Source organism: Polyodon spathula, chromosome 49, assembly GCF_017654505.1.
Source record: "Polyodon spathula isolate WHYD16114869_AA chromosome 49, ASM1765450v1, whole genome shotgun sequence".
In the NCBI taxonomy this organism is placed as follows: Eukaryota; Metazoa; Chordata; class Actinopteri; order Acipenseriformes; family Polyodontidae; genus Polyodon; species Polyodon spathula.
In genome coordinates, this window is record NC_054582.1 from 1,668,023 (window position 1) to 1,685,697 (window position 17,675).

The 17,675-nt window shown below is 40.1% G+C and overlaps 1 protein-coding gene across 1 annotated transcript in view; it reads left to right on the plus strand.

Annotated features, from left to right (window-relative positions):
• dab2ipb (DAB2 interacting protein b) overlaps positions 1-15,131 on the plus strand; it is a 91,500-nt gene extending 76,369 nt beyond the window's left edge. Inside the window, exons 7-14 of the mRNA XM_041238459.1 lie at positions 1,636-1,872; positions 2,943-3,144; positions 3,691-3,869; positions 4,567-5,434; positions 7,500-7,634; positions 11,280-11,481; positions 12,419-12,491; positions 13,511-15,131. Coding sequence (XP_041094393.1) covers positions 1,636-1,872; positions 2,943-3,144; positions 3,691-3,869; positions 4,567-5,434; positions 7,500-7,634; positions 11,280-11,481; positions 12,419-12,491; positions 13,511-13,694 — 2,080 coding nt within the window. The 3' untranslated portion in view covers positions 13,695-15,131. The remainder of the gene's footprint in view (positions 1-1,635; positions 1,873-2,942; positions 3,145-3,690; positions 3,870-4,566; positions 5,435-7,499; positions 7,635-11,279; positions 11,482-12,418; positions 12,492-13,510) is intronic.
• Positions 15,132-17,675: the final 2,544 nt, after the last annotated feature.

Here is a 17,675-nt window from a genome sequence, read left to right on the forward strand (position 1 = left end):
CGAGTGGTGGTGTTGCCTCGTTTTGAGAATGAAAGTCAGAAAGGCATCAGTGTTTCAGAATGCATTTCTTTGTCGGATACTAATTAAAGTAAAGGAAAAGCTGAAACGTATCAGGGATCTCTCCCTCAGCTGTGGAAATATTAACCTTTCTGATGAGAAGAGATGGTTTTGCAATTGATTTCACTCGAGGGGCAGTACAGGCCGCTCCGCAGTGAAAAATAAACTTAGAAAGTACAAGGGGACAGATAGTTAATAGACAGCCAGCCCTGAGTAGTGCTATTGTACTTTAACTGGTATATTTGTCATCATTGGTGGCTCAGTACACATCAGCTTTCAAAATCAGGTCAATAGCTGGCTTCGTGCTGGTGGAGAAAAAAAATCAAACCATGACACATTCCATTTACTGACAGCACAGTGCTGTTACAGCTATACTGGGTGAGAATGTTACCTTTCAGATTGCAACCTAGATTTCACATGGCAACGAAAACAAGCACTAGTTTGAGACGCGCCAGTCCCCAAGCTGACGTCAGAGGATTAAAGAAGGTGCTGCCTGTCTTGCCTGCTGTGCGGATTTGAAAAACCAATTACCTAGTGTTGAAAAATGCATACCTCCCATTCTGCAGATCGCATACATCTACCGACAGCCCCGTCATTAATATGGCATTGTGTTGTGCATTAATATTGGTAGTGATGGAAAGCTTGCATTTTACAGGCGCAATGTCCCATATGCTTCTGAAAGTGTTTTTTTCTTTAAATAAGACCACAATAGTTAAATGCACAGCAGGGTGAACGATGGAAGAATACTGCAATCAACACATATGAAGCAGTCATTGTTAGAAATGGACTTGTCTGCTGCTCTTTTGTTGTATTTTGGGAATGAGGATAAGGAGGTGAAGAGTAGAAATGGATAAAAAAAATCCTGATTTCAGAAATGTGTCAAACCTCAAAAGATACAGGCAAGAATCTGCAGTTAACCATGCCTGAACAAACACATTCTAAAGATAAGGTTTCTGTTCCCCCTAAAGGTTTAAAAAAAAAAAAAAAAAAAAAAAAGCATATTTTGTTGTAGTGTATTTAATTGGTCACTGAAGTTAAACTGTGTACAAATGTAGTAAATACTGTACGGTTTCACATAATTCAATTCCTTTGTTTGGAAAGCAGTCTCTGTGGTGAAAGTAAAAGGCATTGTGGCTGCTACTTCATGGGCTTGTAGTTTAGCTGTAGGTTGGTAATACTGAACCCAAGATTCTGCTTGCCAACCCAAAGGAATATTACGTTAAACAGGTATGTTGGAATCGACAAACCCGGTAATCAAACACCGCTAACAGGAACATACAAAATGGTAGGTCTGTGATAATGCAGTGCAGCTGCATTGATTCCTTTTAGTCTTCTTGCTGTATTCTTCCACACCAGAAAGCAAAGAAAGGTGATTTAACGGCTGTCAGCAGATATCCCTTGAAAAGTCCAACCGCTCACCCCAAATGGTGTTTCAGCAATACTGGTAACACTTTAAAGAAAACACGTGTGATATTTTCACTTTCTGAAATCTAAAAAAAAAAAAAAAGTCTACTGTGTATGAAACCCTGTTCTGTTCTCGAACTGGTTTGTGACTCTCTGCTGTGCTCCCCCCCGCAGCGTGTTTCCTCGTGAGCTGAAGGAGGTGTTTGCTTCGTGGAGACAAGAGTGCAGCAACCGCAGGCGACCTGATATCAGCGAGAGACTCATCAGTGCCTCCCTCTTCCTGCGCTTCCTCTGTCCCGCCATCATGTCCCCCTCGCTCTTCAGCCTCCTGCAGGAGTACCCGGACGACCGCACGGCACGCACTTTGACCCTCATTGCCAAGGTCACCCAAAACTTAGCCAACTTCGCCAAGTAAGTGTGAAGCTGGGGAGGAGGAGGACGGTGTTGTTGCATTTTAATACGTCATGCTGTTTTTGTGATATGGACATACCTGTGGTTTTAAAAGCTAACGCAACACTGCCTCTATTTCACCAATCTGCAAGGGTATTGTATGGTTCTAACAATCGTATAGTTTGATTATTTATTCCATCTCTACTGTCTGGATAATGAAGTGATGTTAAAGTGTGGAAAAGTTAAACATTCTGGTTCTGAGGTTCAGGGCTTCTCTTCAGTTCTAGACCCATTTTACTTAAGCTCATCCTGCCGAAGTGTCTTTATATTATTAATTACCAGCATTGGTTAGTGCAGTTATGAATTGCCAGAAACGCAAAAGACACTGACAGATGGAGCCTTGCTACATCGTTGGCAGGCCACATATAAAACTACTTTCACAGCACACTCAGTAACTGCAATAGGAAACACTCATAAACAGGGCTAGCTCTCCTCATGTCATGAGATCATTTCAATGAGTCTGTATATTTAGACACTTGAAACTGATTACAGCGAACAACTAATGCCAGTTCAGCTGGACAAACAGGTTTACCATAAAGGTGTAGTCATCCTTAGCTAATAGACTGATTGTTAGACAATGTGCCTTTGCTGTCTCTTCTTTCTAAAGATTTACAGGTAAATTAAAGTTAGTAGCGACATGTACGTTTTAGAAATGAACCAGGATCCTTTGTTTATACATTCTAAAATAAGTGTTCTATTCCATAAGTTGAGTAAATACTACACACAGGAAGTGTGTACGGTGTCTATATTGAGTGGAGTGGTCTTAGCAGTGTTTTATAGAAGCCACTGACTAGATTGGCATGGAGACTAAACTACCTTGTGCCCCTTGTGTGACAAGGACATTCTTTAGCACAAGTGATTGAGAGTATCTTAATCTGGGGGATGTAAAGCTGATCATATTTGTATGTTCCTCTTTGCATTTTTATACATGGCAGATGTAAATCAAGGTGATTTACTTTTTCATGCTACAGATTTGCTCTAATGTGTATCTGTACAAAACAGAGGAACTGACCTGCAGTTCCTCATGGCAGGTTTGGCAACAAGGAGGAATACATGTCCTTTATGAACCAGTTCCTGGAACACGAGTGGACCAACATGCAGAGGTTCCTGCTGGAGATCTCCAACCCAGAGACCATCTCCAACACAGCCGGGTTTGAAGGCTATATCGACCTGGGCCGGGAGCTCTCCACTCTGCACTCACTCCTATCTGAGGTGGTGTCACAGCTCGAGCAGGTAAACAAGCAAGCGAGACAACACTGACTGAGCAGCTCTCATGAACCAGCATTGCACTGAGAACACCTGAACCTGGGCACGCAAAGTGTGGCCAATTGGCTTGCCTTTTCCCAGCATTATGATTTAGAAAAGCCTTTGAATGGTCAGTTGATAAGGAACGCTAAAGATTACATCATAAGTGATTAAGCAAGAAAAGTCTGGCTGCAAAGCAAAGTTCCAGCAATTAACTTTGTAGACTGTGATACGCAGCACATTTTGTTTTTGTTTCCGTCGTCTCCCAGCTGTCATGTTGAGTACGTGTAGAGCCTAATTAATAAACAACATACTTCAGAAGTATAAAACTAAACAACATGTAGCCATCCCAATCAAAGAAATGAGGACTAAGAGACATGCAACTGTTTGCTTAATGTTAGTTTCCAGTATAAAACAAAACGTGATGTGGTGTTTCTAATTATCTTTAGAATCACAATTCATGAGGGTGATACTGTGGACAGATTACGGTGCTCAGCTCTCTTAACAAGATTTCATTGTCTTGCCTTTGCCAAGGGCACCGCTGCCAAGCTTGGACCCTTGCCACGCATCCTGAGGGACGTGAACACAGCACTTACTAACCCTTCGAGCGTCCAGGTATCTGTCTGCTCCGAGCGCCCCGCCTCCACTCCCAGCGCTGGCTGCAGCATCTCCACAGGACTGCAGAAGATGGTCATTGAGAATGATTTATCTGGGTAAGGGCCACTGAACACATCTGCTGTATGTTCAGTAACTAGAAACTGACAGAAATGTTCCTTTCAAAAAGGGTTTTCGATGCCCTGTATTAGTACGGTGAATATTTAGCAAGTTCTATTACAAGGTTTTTTTTTTTGTTTTGCCCTTAGCAACAACAGCTTGCTTTCAATAAATTGCCAGTCTCTCAATGTGTTATCGTTGTTAAATCGTCATTTGAGTTTTTTTTTTATTGTTAATCCATTGACACGGTGTTCGTTTTTTTTTTTTTGCACAGCAGTTGTATGCGATCAATACAGATACACTAATTAACTTCTCTCCCATTGTCTTCATTGACAACCACTGCCTGCCACCTCTTCATCAACTAGCTTTGAAGGGGCTCTGCGCAGATCTACAGAAGGAATTGTAAATGCCACTCGGGTTGCACTTAAATATGATTAAAAAGGACAAGCAACAGTGAAACTTCTAGAGCATGGCATGTAATTCGCCCGCCCATCATGTTGGCCAAGGAGCTGCTTTCCACAATATGCAACTTGTGTGGGACATGGTTTCAGCAAAAAAAGAAATCCCGATGTTTATAAGACTGGGCGCTTTGAAGTTTCTAAAATAAACAAATAATGTATAAAGTTAATCTTATTTACTTGCTGTGCATTCTTCCTTACATTCTCAAACTCCTTTTCCCTTTCTTTTCCTTACCAGTCTGGTAGATTTCACACGGTTACCTTCCCCGACCGCGGAGAACAAGGACCTATTTTTTGTCACAAAGAATTCGGGAGTGCAGTCTTCGCCCGCACGCAGCTCCAGTTACTCGGAAGCCAATGAGCCTGATGTGCAAATTCCAAATGGCAGCAAGAGCCTTTCCATGGTGGACTTACAAGATAACCGTAGCTCAGAGAGCGGGCCCAATGCTTCCGGCTCTGGGGACTGCCTCAACATGAGCCAGTCGTCTATTGGACAGGTACAGGGTGGGGCGTGGTCAGCGCGGACGCTGCAGAGCAATGCGGCAGCAGCCGGGACGACCATTAGGAGGGCAGGCCAGACTCCCACCACCCCCAACTCGGAGAACATCCCGGGTAGGCCACAGCTCTTAGCACCGCTGTCATTTCAGAACCCGGTCTATCAGATGGCAGCCGGGTTGCCAGTGTCGCCACGGGGACTAGCCGACTCCGGATCAGAGTGTCACAGTTCTGTCAGCTCCCAGAGTAACAACGACGAACTGGGGGCCAACAAACACTTCCTCAACCCCGGGAATAACGAAGACTTTGCCAGGCGCACCGGGGAGTTCAACCGAAGGCAGCTCTCTCTGACGGAAAACCCACACCAGCCAACTGTGCCCAGACAGAACAGCTCCGGCCCCCAGCGTCGAATAGACCAGCCGCCACCTCCGGTCACTAGAGGGCGGACTCCTCCCAGCCTGTTAAACACGGCTCCCTATCAGAGGCCATCAAGCGGCAGCATGATGTCCTCGTCTCCAGACTGGCCAGGCAGCGGAGCCAGATTGCGTCAGCAGTCCTCTTCCTCCAAGGGAGACAGTCCTGAGACCAAGCAGCGGACGATCCACAAACAGGTGGGGTTGTGATGAATAGCTTTTTTTTCCCACCCAATAATTGTTTATAACCCCAGCAAAGCTCCAACTACTCACCACCTTTTTTCTCTGGTGTATCTTAAAAGGGTTACAAGCTTGGTTACACTTCATTGTGCTCATAATTGCAGTTAATTATTGCCCAGTCAATAACACATTTGACCATGGGTGCCATTAAGCTTTTAAGTATGCTCATTTCATGTTTACATTCAACATTTTTTAATTTCATCCGAACCTTTCTCAAAAGCTGATGGACTAACCTGGTGCAAAATAAGATGAAAAAAGTAAAAAAAAAAAAAAAAAAAAAAAAAAAAAAAAGTACAATTAACATTCTTTTACTTTTCAATAAAAACAGAATATTTCCTAAATGATTCTGCTCTGTGTTTTGGGTGAGATTGGCTTTAATAGCTACTGCTGCTTGCAGTGCAGAGCATTCAGACATAGCAAAGCAAGCAAGATCTTGCTCTGCATTGATCAGTGTGGATCTCAGCATGTGGCAGTTTCACATAGAGTGCACATGCCGCATGAAATAGAGGGCGCACACACTATTTCAGAGACTGTATTACAGCAAGCATCAGGGAGTGTTTTTTTTTTTAGTGCTCCATAGGAAGTGAATTCATAAGGTTTGAAAACAGCTGGAATAATTCCACATATATAATATATATATATATATATATATATATATTTTTTTTTTTTTTTTTTTTTTTTTTTTTTTACACAGCCACCTTGCACACAACTTTACAACACAAAACAAAATGCATAGGCGTTTGAGATAATTTTCTGTTTTACACATTTTTACACGTTTAAGATGACGTATAGAGGGGAACATTGCATTCGCTGAAAGACAGATTGTACAGCATTCTGCACACATTTAACCTTAGTTACACACCTAAAAGAATGAAACCTTACAACAGTGTTGGTCTATTATATATTCAATAGATGTAAAGTTAGATTGGATGAATTTCAGAAATAAAGTAGTCTAGGAACCTAGAACAGATTTCAGTACTAACGGCTGGATTTATGAAACAAAAGCCCCTTTCACACTTACATGCTCTGCCCGGGTCAGAACCTACCTGGGTCATTACCCGCTGTCATGCGGGTCGGCTACGAGATTTCACACTGCTTTTGATAAAGCAGGGTTGACCTGGGTGACAGGTGCAAGTGCACAATGCGCCTATCAATGCCCCGGAAGCAGCTTGTTACTGACACTTCCATCCAAGCTTCTCTGGATTGAACCATCAGCCCAAATGTTGATTAAAGCAAATGTTTCTTCATCCCTGCTGCAATCTGGCTCATGGCGTGTCTCAATCAACAAGAAATGGCTAAACATACTAAACAGAAGTGTTCCTTGCGGAAGCGATACCTTCACGCAGGCGTGGCTGTTTGTTACCTCGTCGGCTTGCAAACGGCCGTCATGCATTTTGTCTCGCTCGACCCGGTACGACCCAGGTATGTGGTTTTACACTACGCGGGATTGTGACCCGGGTAGCCAGAACCCGGGTTGGGACCTGGTAGGAGAGCCAGTGTGAAAGGGGCTGTAAGGTCTGTCCAGGTGCAAGAGTTAGCAGCTTCTTAGAGCAATGGTTGCCGGCGAGCAGCCTGTACATGCAATAGCGTACAGAAAAGTTGCAATGCCAGGTTGTCCCTAGTCCTTCATACCAAACGCACAGCCGGCAACAATTGTCCTGGAAAGTTGCAACTGCATCCTGGCCCTTACAGAGCACAGTATGGAAGTGAAAATGCAATTCAATATATAATTTCCTTTATTTTATCTTTTATTAAAGTACTATTGTTTATTTTGCATTAAATTACCAGGCGGTCAATTAAATGCCCCAAGCTGCACATACAGAATCAGAGACTGTACCCAGGATTAAATATTCCCTAGATTTAATGCAAACTGTGAAGCTACAGTTTTTTTTTTTTTCTAAACCAGTTTGTTAAAGCCGTTGTCAGTACTGGGCAGCAATTCCACAGCCAGTCTCTTCTTCAGTATTATTTTACTTTGCCAGTTTCTCGCGACATCATGTATTTGTTGTGTTGCTCTCACTAGGCCCCCTCCCCTGTGAATCCCAATGCTCTGGACCGCACTGCAGCCTGGCTCTTGAATATGAATGTGCAGTATATAGAACACGAAGGGACTGACCCAGATTCCAAACTCAGAGAGGAGCTCACTCACACTGACAAGGTAACAAACACCAACACACATGCTTTCTGTTAAGAGAGATCTCCAAATAAACAGTTAGCTAAATAGAAATATGCTGCTTTCAAAAAGAAAAAAAAAAATCATGAAAAAATAAATAGGGATATAAAACTTAAGAGGATGTGCATCAGTGCCAAATGCTAGTATGCTGCTGAATTTAATTATACAACCCAACTGGTATTTCTATAAAGGATGTTATATGGCCAGGTAAGGATTAAGTGATTTGCCTCAAATAAGTGCACTGTATTACACGTTTATACATTGCAATGTAACAGATTGTCCATAAGGACACCTAATAAGGATTGTCTACTACTAGTGTAGATTCGTACCATGTAGAAACTATAGGTAATGGTCGTCCTGGTTTACACATCTCCCACATTTTATGTATTTGTATTCATTTATTCATTCATTCATTCTTGCAACACCAAGATCAAGGGCTGTCTTAATGTATGAACATGAGATGCTGGACATACAGTACCACTGTCTATGTAAAACTGTTCCAAGGGTATCTTGCATTTGCCGGAAAGGAGTTGATGTATTCAATTAATTTTTAGCTTTTAAGGAGAGAGGTGTGTGGGATACAGAATGCAGAGGGTTACATAAAACTACAAAGCAAAACAGTAATAATCCCTGCCACAGGGGTGTTCTTTAAAAGCCATCTCAATGCTGCCAGCTGTGAATTCCATACTCCTGTTTACCAATGTACAGATAAGGTTATTCTTCAGAAAGCAACTTATGTGAAGAAGTACTGTACAGACTTGCAATGATGTGGGGGTGGAAAAGAATATTTGTATATGCAGACTGCAGATATTCATCACATACCATAGGCATGTGTTTCTCATGGGAGTTATTAACTTATTATTATGCCAGCAGTCATTTAACACTCAATATTGAATCAAATTAAAAAGAAAACCAGCAGTATAAAATGAGACACCTGGAGACTAATTACGCCATCTGACGCTAATCAGGTCTGAGCTTGGCTAGTGCTTGCAATGGAAACTATTGAGCAGCAGCAGTGCCAGAATGATGATAGTGTCCAGGAGCACTGTGCCAACACAGGTCAACACAAATCATGACCTAAATGATCTACTGGATAATTCAATAAAAACAATCAAGTGTCCATTTCGTCTATCTCTGGATCAACAGTATGTGTTTGCAGTCCTCACAAAACACTCCCACCTATTCCTGTAAACAAAGACAGGGGACAGGGTATACCCTAACCTCCCAAGCCAACAAACAACTGAACTTCAATATGAACTGACACTTTGGGAAAAGCAGGTCGGCCCAGTAAGAAAATCAGACTGCTCCAAACAGTAACACTCAAGTGTTTTCATTTATTGGTGGAAACTTTCCTAACTTCATCAAGATGATAATTCCCATTTTCTTAGCCACCCCATACTATAGCATCTCTTGCTATCTCGTTATCTGCATTGGCTGTGTGGATCACTGCATTAGTTCTACATATTTCTGTCCCTTTTTGCTTACAGCCAGCGCTGCTGGCCTGATTGTGTTGTTTGCCAGGCAGTGTAGATTGCCATGCTGGGTTGTTATCCTTTCCATTTTTTTGCTGATCCTTCTATATTTTACACGTCTTTTTCATCCGATTTTAGCTAGAAGAGAACACATAGTTTACCTGTGCATTGCTTCCCTACCACCACCACCTTTGGCTTACTTGGCAAAACCCCTCAAGCCAGACAAATCTTGAATTTGGTAGTGAAATTGCGGCGTCATTTTACTGTCATCTGGCTGTTCTAGTCTCCTACTCATCTTCATACTACATCTGTGACAAAAAGGGCAAATAACACAGCCCAACAATACTCACCTCCAAAATTTCGCATCCAACTTTTTACCAGGTGCAAATATACTACTCCCCTATGCAAAACTCTCTGCCTGCAGTACCCCCCCCCCTCATAGAATGATGGAGGGTTTTTCAACAATTGCAGACAGCACACAACATGGTACAGTCCATTATTTCCAATGGGGAAAAGATTCCTTGAGAAATGTGAAAGTAGTAAACCACGGATTATGGTCTAATGTATATCGAAGTGTGTTTTAAATGAGGAAAACTCATCAAGGCAGAAACATGGAATTATTTTTACAGCCACCAAATGAACAGTCAGTCAGTGTTATTCATTGGCCAATTCAGCTACTGCTTAGAGCTATACAGTATATTACAGTAGCTCACAACAAGGATGATTGCATTGTGCCTGAAGCACTTTCTGATAGGTAGAACCACTGTACATTATCACCGATAGGCTTGGGTTACTTCTGTAGACTCTACTGCAGTGCAAGTTAGTCGTACAGGTTGCAATCTGTTTCAAATTGGTGCATCTTGTATAAAAAAAGCCAAACTGTCTCAAAATGTCAAGTACCATCATTTGTATAGAACAAAAAATAAATGTTATTCTCAAATTTACTAAACAAAGAAAGCCTCATAAGCTGCAACACTAGGAGCAAGTAACATGATACATGATTTTGTAGGTTTTAGCTGAAAAGTAAATCATATGTATTATCCTTCACATGGCTGCATGGTGGGCCTGCAGAGTGAAAAGAAGCGGTCGGCTGACAGCACACGCTACGGAGGACAGTGTGTGTTTGTTTCAGCTGCTCCCGAGTCAGCGCAGGGGTGGTGAGCGGAGCCTAAAAATACAACTGGACATTTCAAATTGGGGAAAAAAGCCTGGTAAAATCAATTGGCGATTACTAAATTTAAAAAAAAGGAGATATTATTAAAGTGTTTTTGTGAGATTCCCCAGGAGCAGGTGTAACCAGGGCTGAGCAGTGCAGTGCAGAGTGGAAGAAATAATGACATGGTTCAAAATCACTTTCACTGGGAGAAATCTCCTCTGGAGCGCAGTTTTATTTTTATTGACTCTATAAACCGTTGGTGTTTATGCTGTACATTTTATGTGCAATGCTTTCTTGACCAACATTTTCTTTAAGCTTTTAAAGACAAAATGTAATTTTGGCTGACATATTACTTCCTGTTCTTCCATCCAAATGCCTTGAGCTATGGCTAACGGTACTGTTCTTATATCTACAAGGTTTCCTTTATTTACATCCCCAACACCATCTCCAATTCTGAGAATGAACAGACTTGACCGGCTTCAGTAACTGCAATACCTGATTTGTATGCAAAGCTAACCATCTGCCTTTGGTTCTGCAGTAAACAGATTTTGTGGGGTTAACTGAGGCCCCCTCTTTTCCACAGGGGGAAAAAAAAAACAACTCCTAACCTTACCTTTTAGATACCAACAGTGACCTAGTTATGATCAAGACAAAAAGTATGATTTCTGTATCACTGCGGATCTCATCAGAACACAACTGGGAGTTTGTATTCTTCATGTATTACATTGCATCCAATGATTCCAATAAATGCTGTTATCCATAACCTTATGCACAAGAAAACACATCAGGATTCAGATCACTGGGAGCCAACACTATTGCCCTCCCAAGTAAAAAAGTAATCTATTCCTCTGCACCAAATATAAAAACAAATTAAGAAGAGATAGAAAGTTTGAATTATTAGGACTTGAAAATGTAGAGGTTTCTCTTGTGTGCCTTATGAAGCCTGGGGTTGATATTGTTGCAAAATGTTAATTTCTGTTGGTTTGCATTTTGTATTTAAAGTACCAGCAGGAGGTGGCGATATTGCAGGACAAGCTGCGACTGTCAAGCAAGAAGCAGGAGGAGTACGAGTCCAGGCTGAAGAGCCAGGAGGAGCAGGCCCAGAAGATGATGCTGGAGTACCAGGCCAGGCTGGAGGAGGGGGAGGAGAGGCTCCGGAGACAGCAGGAGGACAAGGAGCTCCAGATGAAAGGCATCATCAGCAGGTATAGCGCTGAGCGAGGGTCAGGGTCCCATTTCTCAACTCCAATTCCATTTTATAATCAACTCCTAGTTTCAATTCCTTCGGAAGAATTGGAATTGATATTTTAGGGACATAAGAAGTGTAGTGAGTGTGCCTCTGCTTTCATTTGAAGCCAATTTAATTGACATTAACAGTGACTTCAATTGAAGTAGCTTGTTGCCAGTGAGAGAAGCTCATTTTAACAGAATACTGCTAATTGTAATTGCGATCAATGGTGTGTTGGAACTGGTTAAAAGGGAATGGGAATTGATTTTAAAAGATGAATTGGAAATGGAATTAGAATTTGAAAACAGGAATTGACCCTGACCCTGCTCATTCATTTGAGTTCACCTACCAAATATCAGGATTATAGCAACTTCCAGAGCAAGGAAATGCCATTCCCAAAAATGGTTTCATGAGTAAAACTAAATTAAGGACATCGGTGAAAAAAAGCAAGCAGCATGGTCAGACAGAACAAAGCTTGCAGAAATTGAGAGAGGCTTAGTGCAGGGGTATTTCCAAAGTAGTTCACCCTATAATATACTGCATAGACAGAGCAAGCTCTGTGAGTCCATGATCCAGTAGCTACTCAGTGTATGAATGAATTGACCCTACCCCAGAAGACACTTCATTACAGAATATGTAAAACCATAAATTAAGCCCAAGTGCTTTTTTGGTAGACAACAGCCAGGCATGATCAGAACAGTTGTGTAATGAGCAGCACATTTACATTTGCAAAGTGCAAGTAGTGAGACAATTTCATTAACTTCAGTAATAAGCACACTGACATTAACAACTTTACAATTACGCTACCGCCACGACTTTTAAGGACTAAATGTTCCTGTTCACATCAATGGAACATGAAGCTTTTTAACAGCTAAGAATTTGTGTTTTTTTTTTTTTTTTGTTTGTTTTTTTTGGTTAATGTCCGTAGAAGAAGAATTAAAGAAAGATCATTCAGAAATGCAGGCTGTAGTGGATTCCCTAAAAACTTAGTTTTGTCCCTAGGGTTGGTCGTATACCCGTATGTCTCTCTATGGAATAATGAACTCTTATGTTCATATTTACAGTCTACCCCCCCCTACTGAAGTCCAGTTACACAGCTCCCTCTAGTGGGAGGATGTTTGAATTGTTGTCTAAAAAATAAAACCTCAGTGAAAACCGCATATTTGTGCAGTACAAGCAAGCCCTTTTCTTCAGATCAAGGTGTAATATGCAGAGGAATAGCAAGACAAAGTGCTAATCTGTTGAACCTCTATTGTGTTATTTACATAACATTGTACCATGTTTAATGCTGACTTGCAAAGTGTTTAGCACTGTGGCTGTATCAAGTGAAATGCTGCATGAATGTATTTTAATTCATGGCATGGAAGGCTGTTTGAACAGATGTAAGATTAGACATTATTAAATTAAACTTAAAAGGTTATTTGGAGACAAGTAGAATTACAGCTAATTTATAGACATGCAACAAAATGCTTTTAAATTTAATTAATTTTTGACTCTAAATGTTAATTCAGGTCAATTATAAAGTAAAATGCTTCTGAAGTACAGTTTAAGGATTAGTAAAATATGGGAAAAAAATGCATTTTCAAGGCAAGACAAGTCTCTGATCTTAAAATAAATGTTTACAACTGAATATATTTACAACCCCTGAATTTACATATGAATAGGAAAAATATACAGGTTGAAGAACAAGCTTTGAATAAACTCCTGTAGCTTCTAAAAATATCAGCCTAAATATCAAATCTAACTATTAAAGCTTCTAAAAAAAAAAAAGATGCATAAATCATACTTGTTAATTTTGGGAAATTTAAGTCCTCTAAAGAATTAATTCACAAAGAGATAAACCTTTACTGGATCTGGGGCAGAGTAGGTTATACAAGCTCTACCGGGTGTATGGTTATGATGACCACAGACGTAAGATCATGATGCAGCATGAGGCAAAGCCAAGTCTATCTGCTCTACATGTTGCTTTGGAAACACCATTAAACACATTGACCCTGCATCTGTTTCTCATTTATCTGCAGGAAAAACGCATTGCCTCTCTGGACGCGGCAAATGCAAGGTTAATGAGCGCACTTACACAGCTAAAGGAGCGGTACAGCATGCAGACTCGCAATGGGATCTCGCCAACAAACCCCACGAAACTGCAAATCACAGAAAACGGAGAGTTTAGGAACAGCAGCAACTGTTAATAACCAAGCAAACAAAGGGAAAGAAAAAAAAAAATGAAAGAAAACTTTGCCAAGCATTATGGGACATTACACAACAAAAACGGAGAACTGCTAACAGCTACATGTTATACACAGAGGGGGCAAAAAAAACAAACATGCCAATAGCATTTTAATAGCCTGGATTAAAAAAAAAAAAAATTCTAATCTTGACCTAAAACTATATACATTTCCATTATTTTCAATGGAAATATTAATTTTAATATTTGTGGCTTTTAATCAAGGACCTAAATGCTTTCAGGTGGAGAAGAAAACAAGCTGATAGAACTGATAAACCTCCTGTAGCTTGGTTTGAAAATTCACCTGGAACAAGCAGCAAGGACTTTCTGCATATAACGAAAGCTGAACACCTATGCTAATACCTGCTTGTCAAGAACCACTATATTGTGTATAAGTAAGTCCACCGGTTCTAGTTTGTACTAGATTTACTTTTGAGGAGTAGGTAGTGTTAAGTCTTGTAATAAGCTGCCTGTAATAAGCCATTCCTAGTGTCAGCTCCAGAACTGGGTTGCCAGGTAATACTTAAGTGCTGGAGGATTTTCTAACTTTAAGAGTAAAGAGTAGCGCTGGAGGTTTGAAGAGCTCAGAGTTTTTATATTGTGCCGAGTTGCCGTCAGCGTTTTAGGCCTCTCGATCCAGAGCGCAGTAATGAAGTCCTGATTCAGCTAAGGCTAGAAAGCCACTCCTTTTTGATGTGTTTTACACTGTAATTCGCTTGATACAAGGCTTTGGCTCATCAGACAGATTTACATCTTTACAGGACAGCCCTTCATGCATTGTAGGCCAAATTGAACAGTTCCAAAGCTGTGAGCCCGGCCCATCTTTCTTCATTAAGGAAGTTATCGGTCTCTGCTTGTCATTTTCTACAGCTGTTGAGTGCATTATGATATGAAAGTGTAAACAGCATTTAGTTGCGAGTCGGAATTGAAACAGTGCTGTGAGCGAGGGATTGGACTTGCTAGGATTTTTCTCAGCTGTGCAAAAAGCTGATGAATTGCATCTGGGAAAAACCAAAAGGGAAAGCTCAGCTGTGTCTCCATGCTGCTCAAGGGAAATGTGAAGGGTTAGGAGCCACATATTGTTATTAATATTTATTTATTCTCATTCTTTCTGTCATGTTAATCTTCAAAAAAGGCACAGGAGAGCATGAATTTCTGAGCATGCCCACAGAACAGGTTACTGATTCTTACAGGCAAAATCAAAAGACACAAACTCAAGCAAAGCCACATTTTGGCAAATGAAGTCTTCAGTGTTTGTCAACATGAATTCAGTTTCTTATAGTTTTAATTTAATGATTGTGTTTAAATTCATGGTTGAGCTGATTCTCAAATCCATTTCAACTGCATTTGCCAAACATGATCTACGTGGTTATATGTGCACATATATATATATATATATATATATATATATATATATATATATATATATATATATATATATATAGTGTGTATATAATTTAATTGATTTATTGATGGATCATAACTGTAATAATTATATTCTGTAAATGAAAAAAAGAAACACTTGTAATTTTTTTATAAAACGTCCGACACACTTGCAGACATCCTGTCTGAGAGGATATTGCAGTGCAGAGCTTGTGGTTGTGCAATTAGAAAGTTTAAAGCACTGCCTTTTATAGCTCTTTACATAACTAAGTGCCCTAATGCACTTGTAATAAACTCTACACTCTTTTGCCGCTCCAAAACCTTTTGTTTAACAGAAAAGCTTTTTATCCAAACAACTGTTTAAAAGTAAATTAAAACAGAAACCGCACAGAACATGGGGGCTGGAAGATTTGTGGTGTGGTGCAAGCCATTTTATATTTGAATGGAGTTGAGATTTGAACAACTACAGCGAAGACGGCACAAAGTTGTATCTCTGAGAAATTAAGAAGCAGTGAATGTAGATCATTAATACAATCATCATGCCACTGGGACCAAGGGCCTCTGGTATTTCTGTCTTCCTTTAGGTGGAATTTGCTTTTTTTTCTTTGTCTTGCGAGTGGCATGGTTGCTTTAAGACACACCCAATCCTGCTATGTAAACAGATGACCCTGTTTGCATCCGGATTTTAAAAATAAAGGGATTCAGATTCAGGGATCACATTCAGAGGAATGGAGCGTTTAGCTAATCCAGTAATAATCAAGAATAGGGCTTCTAGCAGATTTATTTTGCACTTGTGCTTGTATGGATCTTTAGAAAAAGGAAAGAGCCACCGTTTAACAAAATCTTGTCCAACACTCCTCATGTAGCAGAGGTGAAGTGCTGCAAAATCCATACTTACATTTCTTTATCCACTTTAGCACTGAGTGCCAGTCTGAAACGCAAGCTGGAAATGCAAAAAAAGTTCTCTCACTTCATCATTTCAATTCCCCTCCCAATGCACCAACGCCAAACATTTCAGCCGCCTATATTTTTGTATTTTTTATTTTTAATGCATTTTTTTTTTTGCCAGTGTTACAGGCAGTCATACTGTAGGTTTAGCTTCTGTTACCAACTGTGAGGAAGGAAAAGCTACCACTATATAATTTGCGGCATACTTTGTATGTGCCTAAATATAACAAATGAAAAAAAAACTGAATGATGTAAAGCAAACAACAAAAAAAAAACCACAATATTTTTACCTAACTCCTAATTCCCTGTGCTTCTTTCTACTGTACCTATTTCACAGAAGTATTGTAAATAGTAAAATAGTTATTTCTAATGCTGCTTATTGAGACCGTTTCAATTGCATTTCTTCTGCTGTTTTTTTTTTTTTTAGGTCTTTTTTGATATGCAGGTACCCATTTTTTAAAGCAAAACACTGATCGATTTTTAGATTTAAAAAATCGTTCTAATTATACAATTGAGATCAATAACGGAATCTTCTGGGGAGAGCAAAAAAGAAAAGCACATGTAAGGTATATAAGTAAATGCAATAACAAATACTAGATTCCCCTGTATTCATATTATATTTTCCCTGTCCCATATAAACACGTACCCCCTATAGTCACATATCTGCACGATTAATATTATAAATAATCCTACCTATTTAACTGTGCATATGGTCATCTAAGTCCTCTTCACTCCAGCCTGTAGGGTTTGTGATACTGCTCTACAGCTGTGGCCAAGTGCTTTGCATCACATTGTAAATGCAGTGAGGTTACAAGCAGGTTAGTTGTAAGTACTCAGCTGTGGCCAGCAGTTTTAGCATCACCCTATAGAATAAACAAATTTTGCTTCATAAAGTCGAATGAAACCTGCTGAATAATGTTAACACGTTGAATTACACACTGCTTTGCAGTTTTCCATATACTTTTATATTGAAAAAAATTAAACAGGAAATACTATACTGCTATTATGGCTTCCAGGAGACTAGTTTGTGTTATTTTGTAGTTTCTCTGATTACACGAAGTTAAATAAACTATCTAAATTACGTTCATGTTGTTTTCCTTTTTTTTTTTATTATCTCTCAGTCCTAAAATTGCAGGTGATGCAAAACTCTTGGCCATTGCTGTGGACTTGGATCTAGATATTATATTCCCTGAACAATCAGTACCGGGGCTGAGCACAAGAACTCGATTAAGAATTCCAATAACCCGGAAGGTTTCAGTGTTTTGCTTCGAAGAAGGAATACCACATACTGGTGACAAGCAAACAAAACCACTACTATAGACAGAGATGTGACTGCATCTGTGCTTCTGCCCTCTGTGTCCAAAAATAAAAAAAGAATGTTCGGGATGATAAGGTTCTGTAAATCCCAAAAGACTGACTGTAACCAGCCATTTCAGGAGATGGTATATCTAACAGTTAGTAGACTGGATTACGAGCTTGGCTTGAGGAAGCTGAAACTGGCTGTTTTATTGCTGATTGGCTGTTGTGCCTGATATAAGGATGCCATCTAGTTGCATTACTGACTAGTACTGCAGCTAGCTGTAGATTACACTGGACTTGTGATTTGTGAAACTGA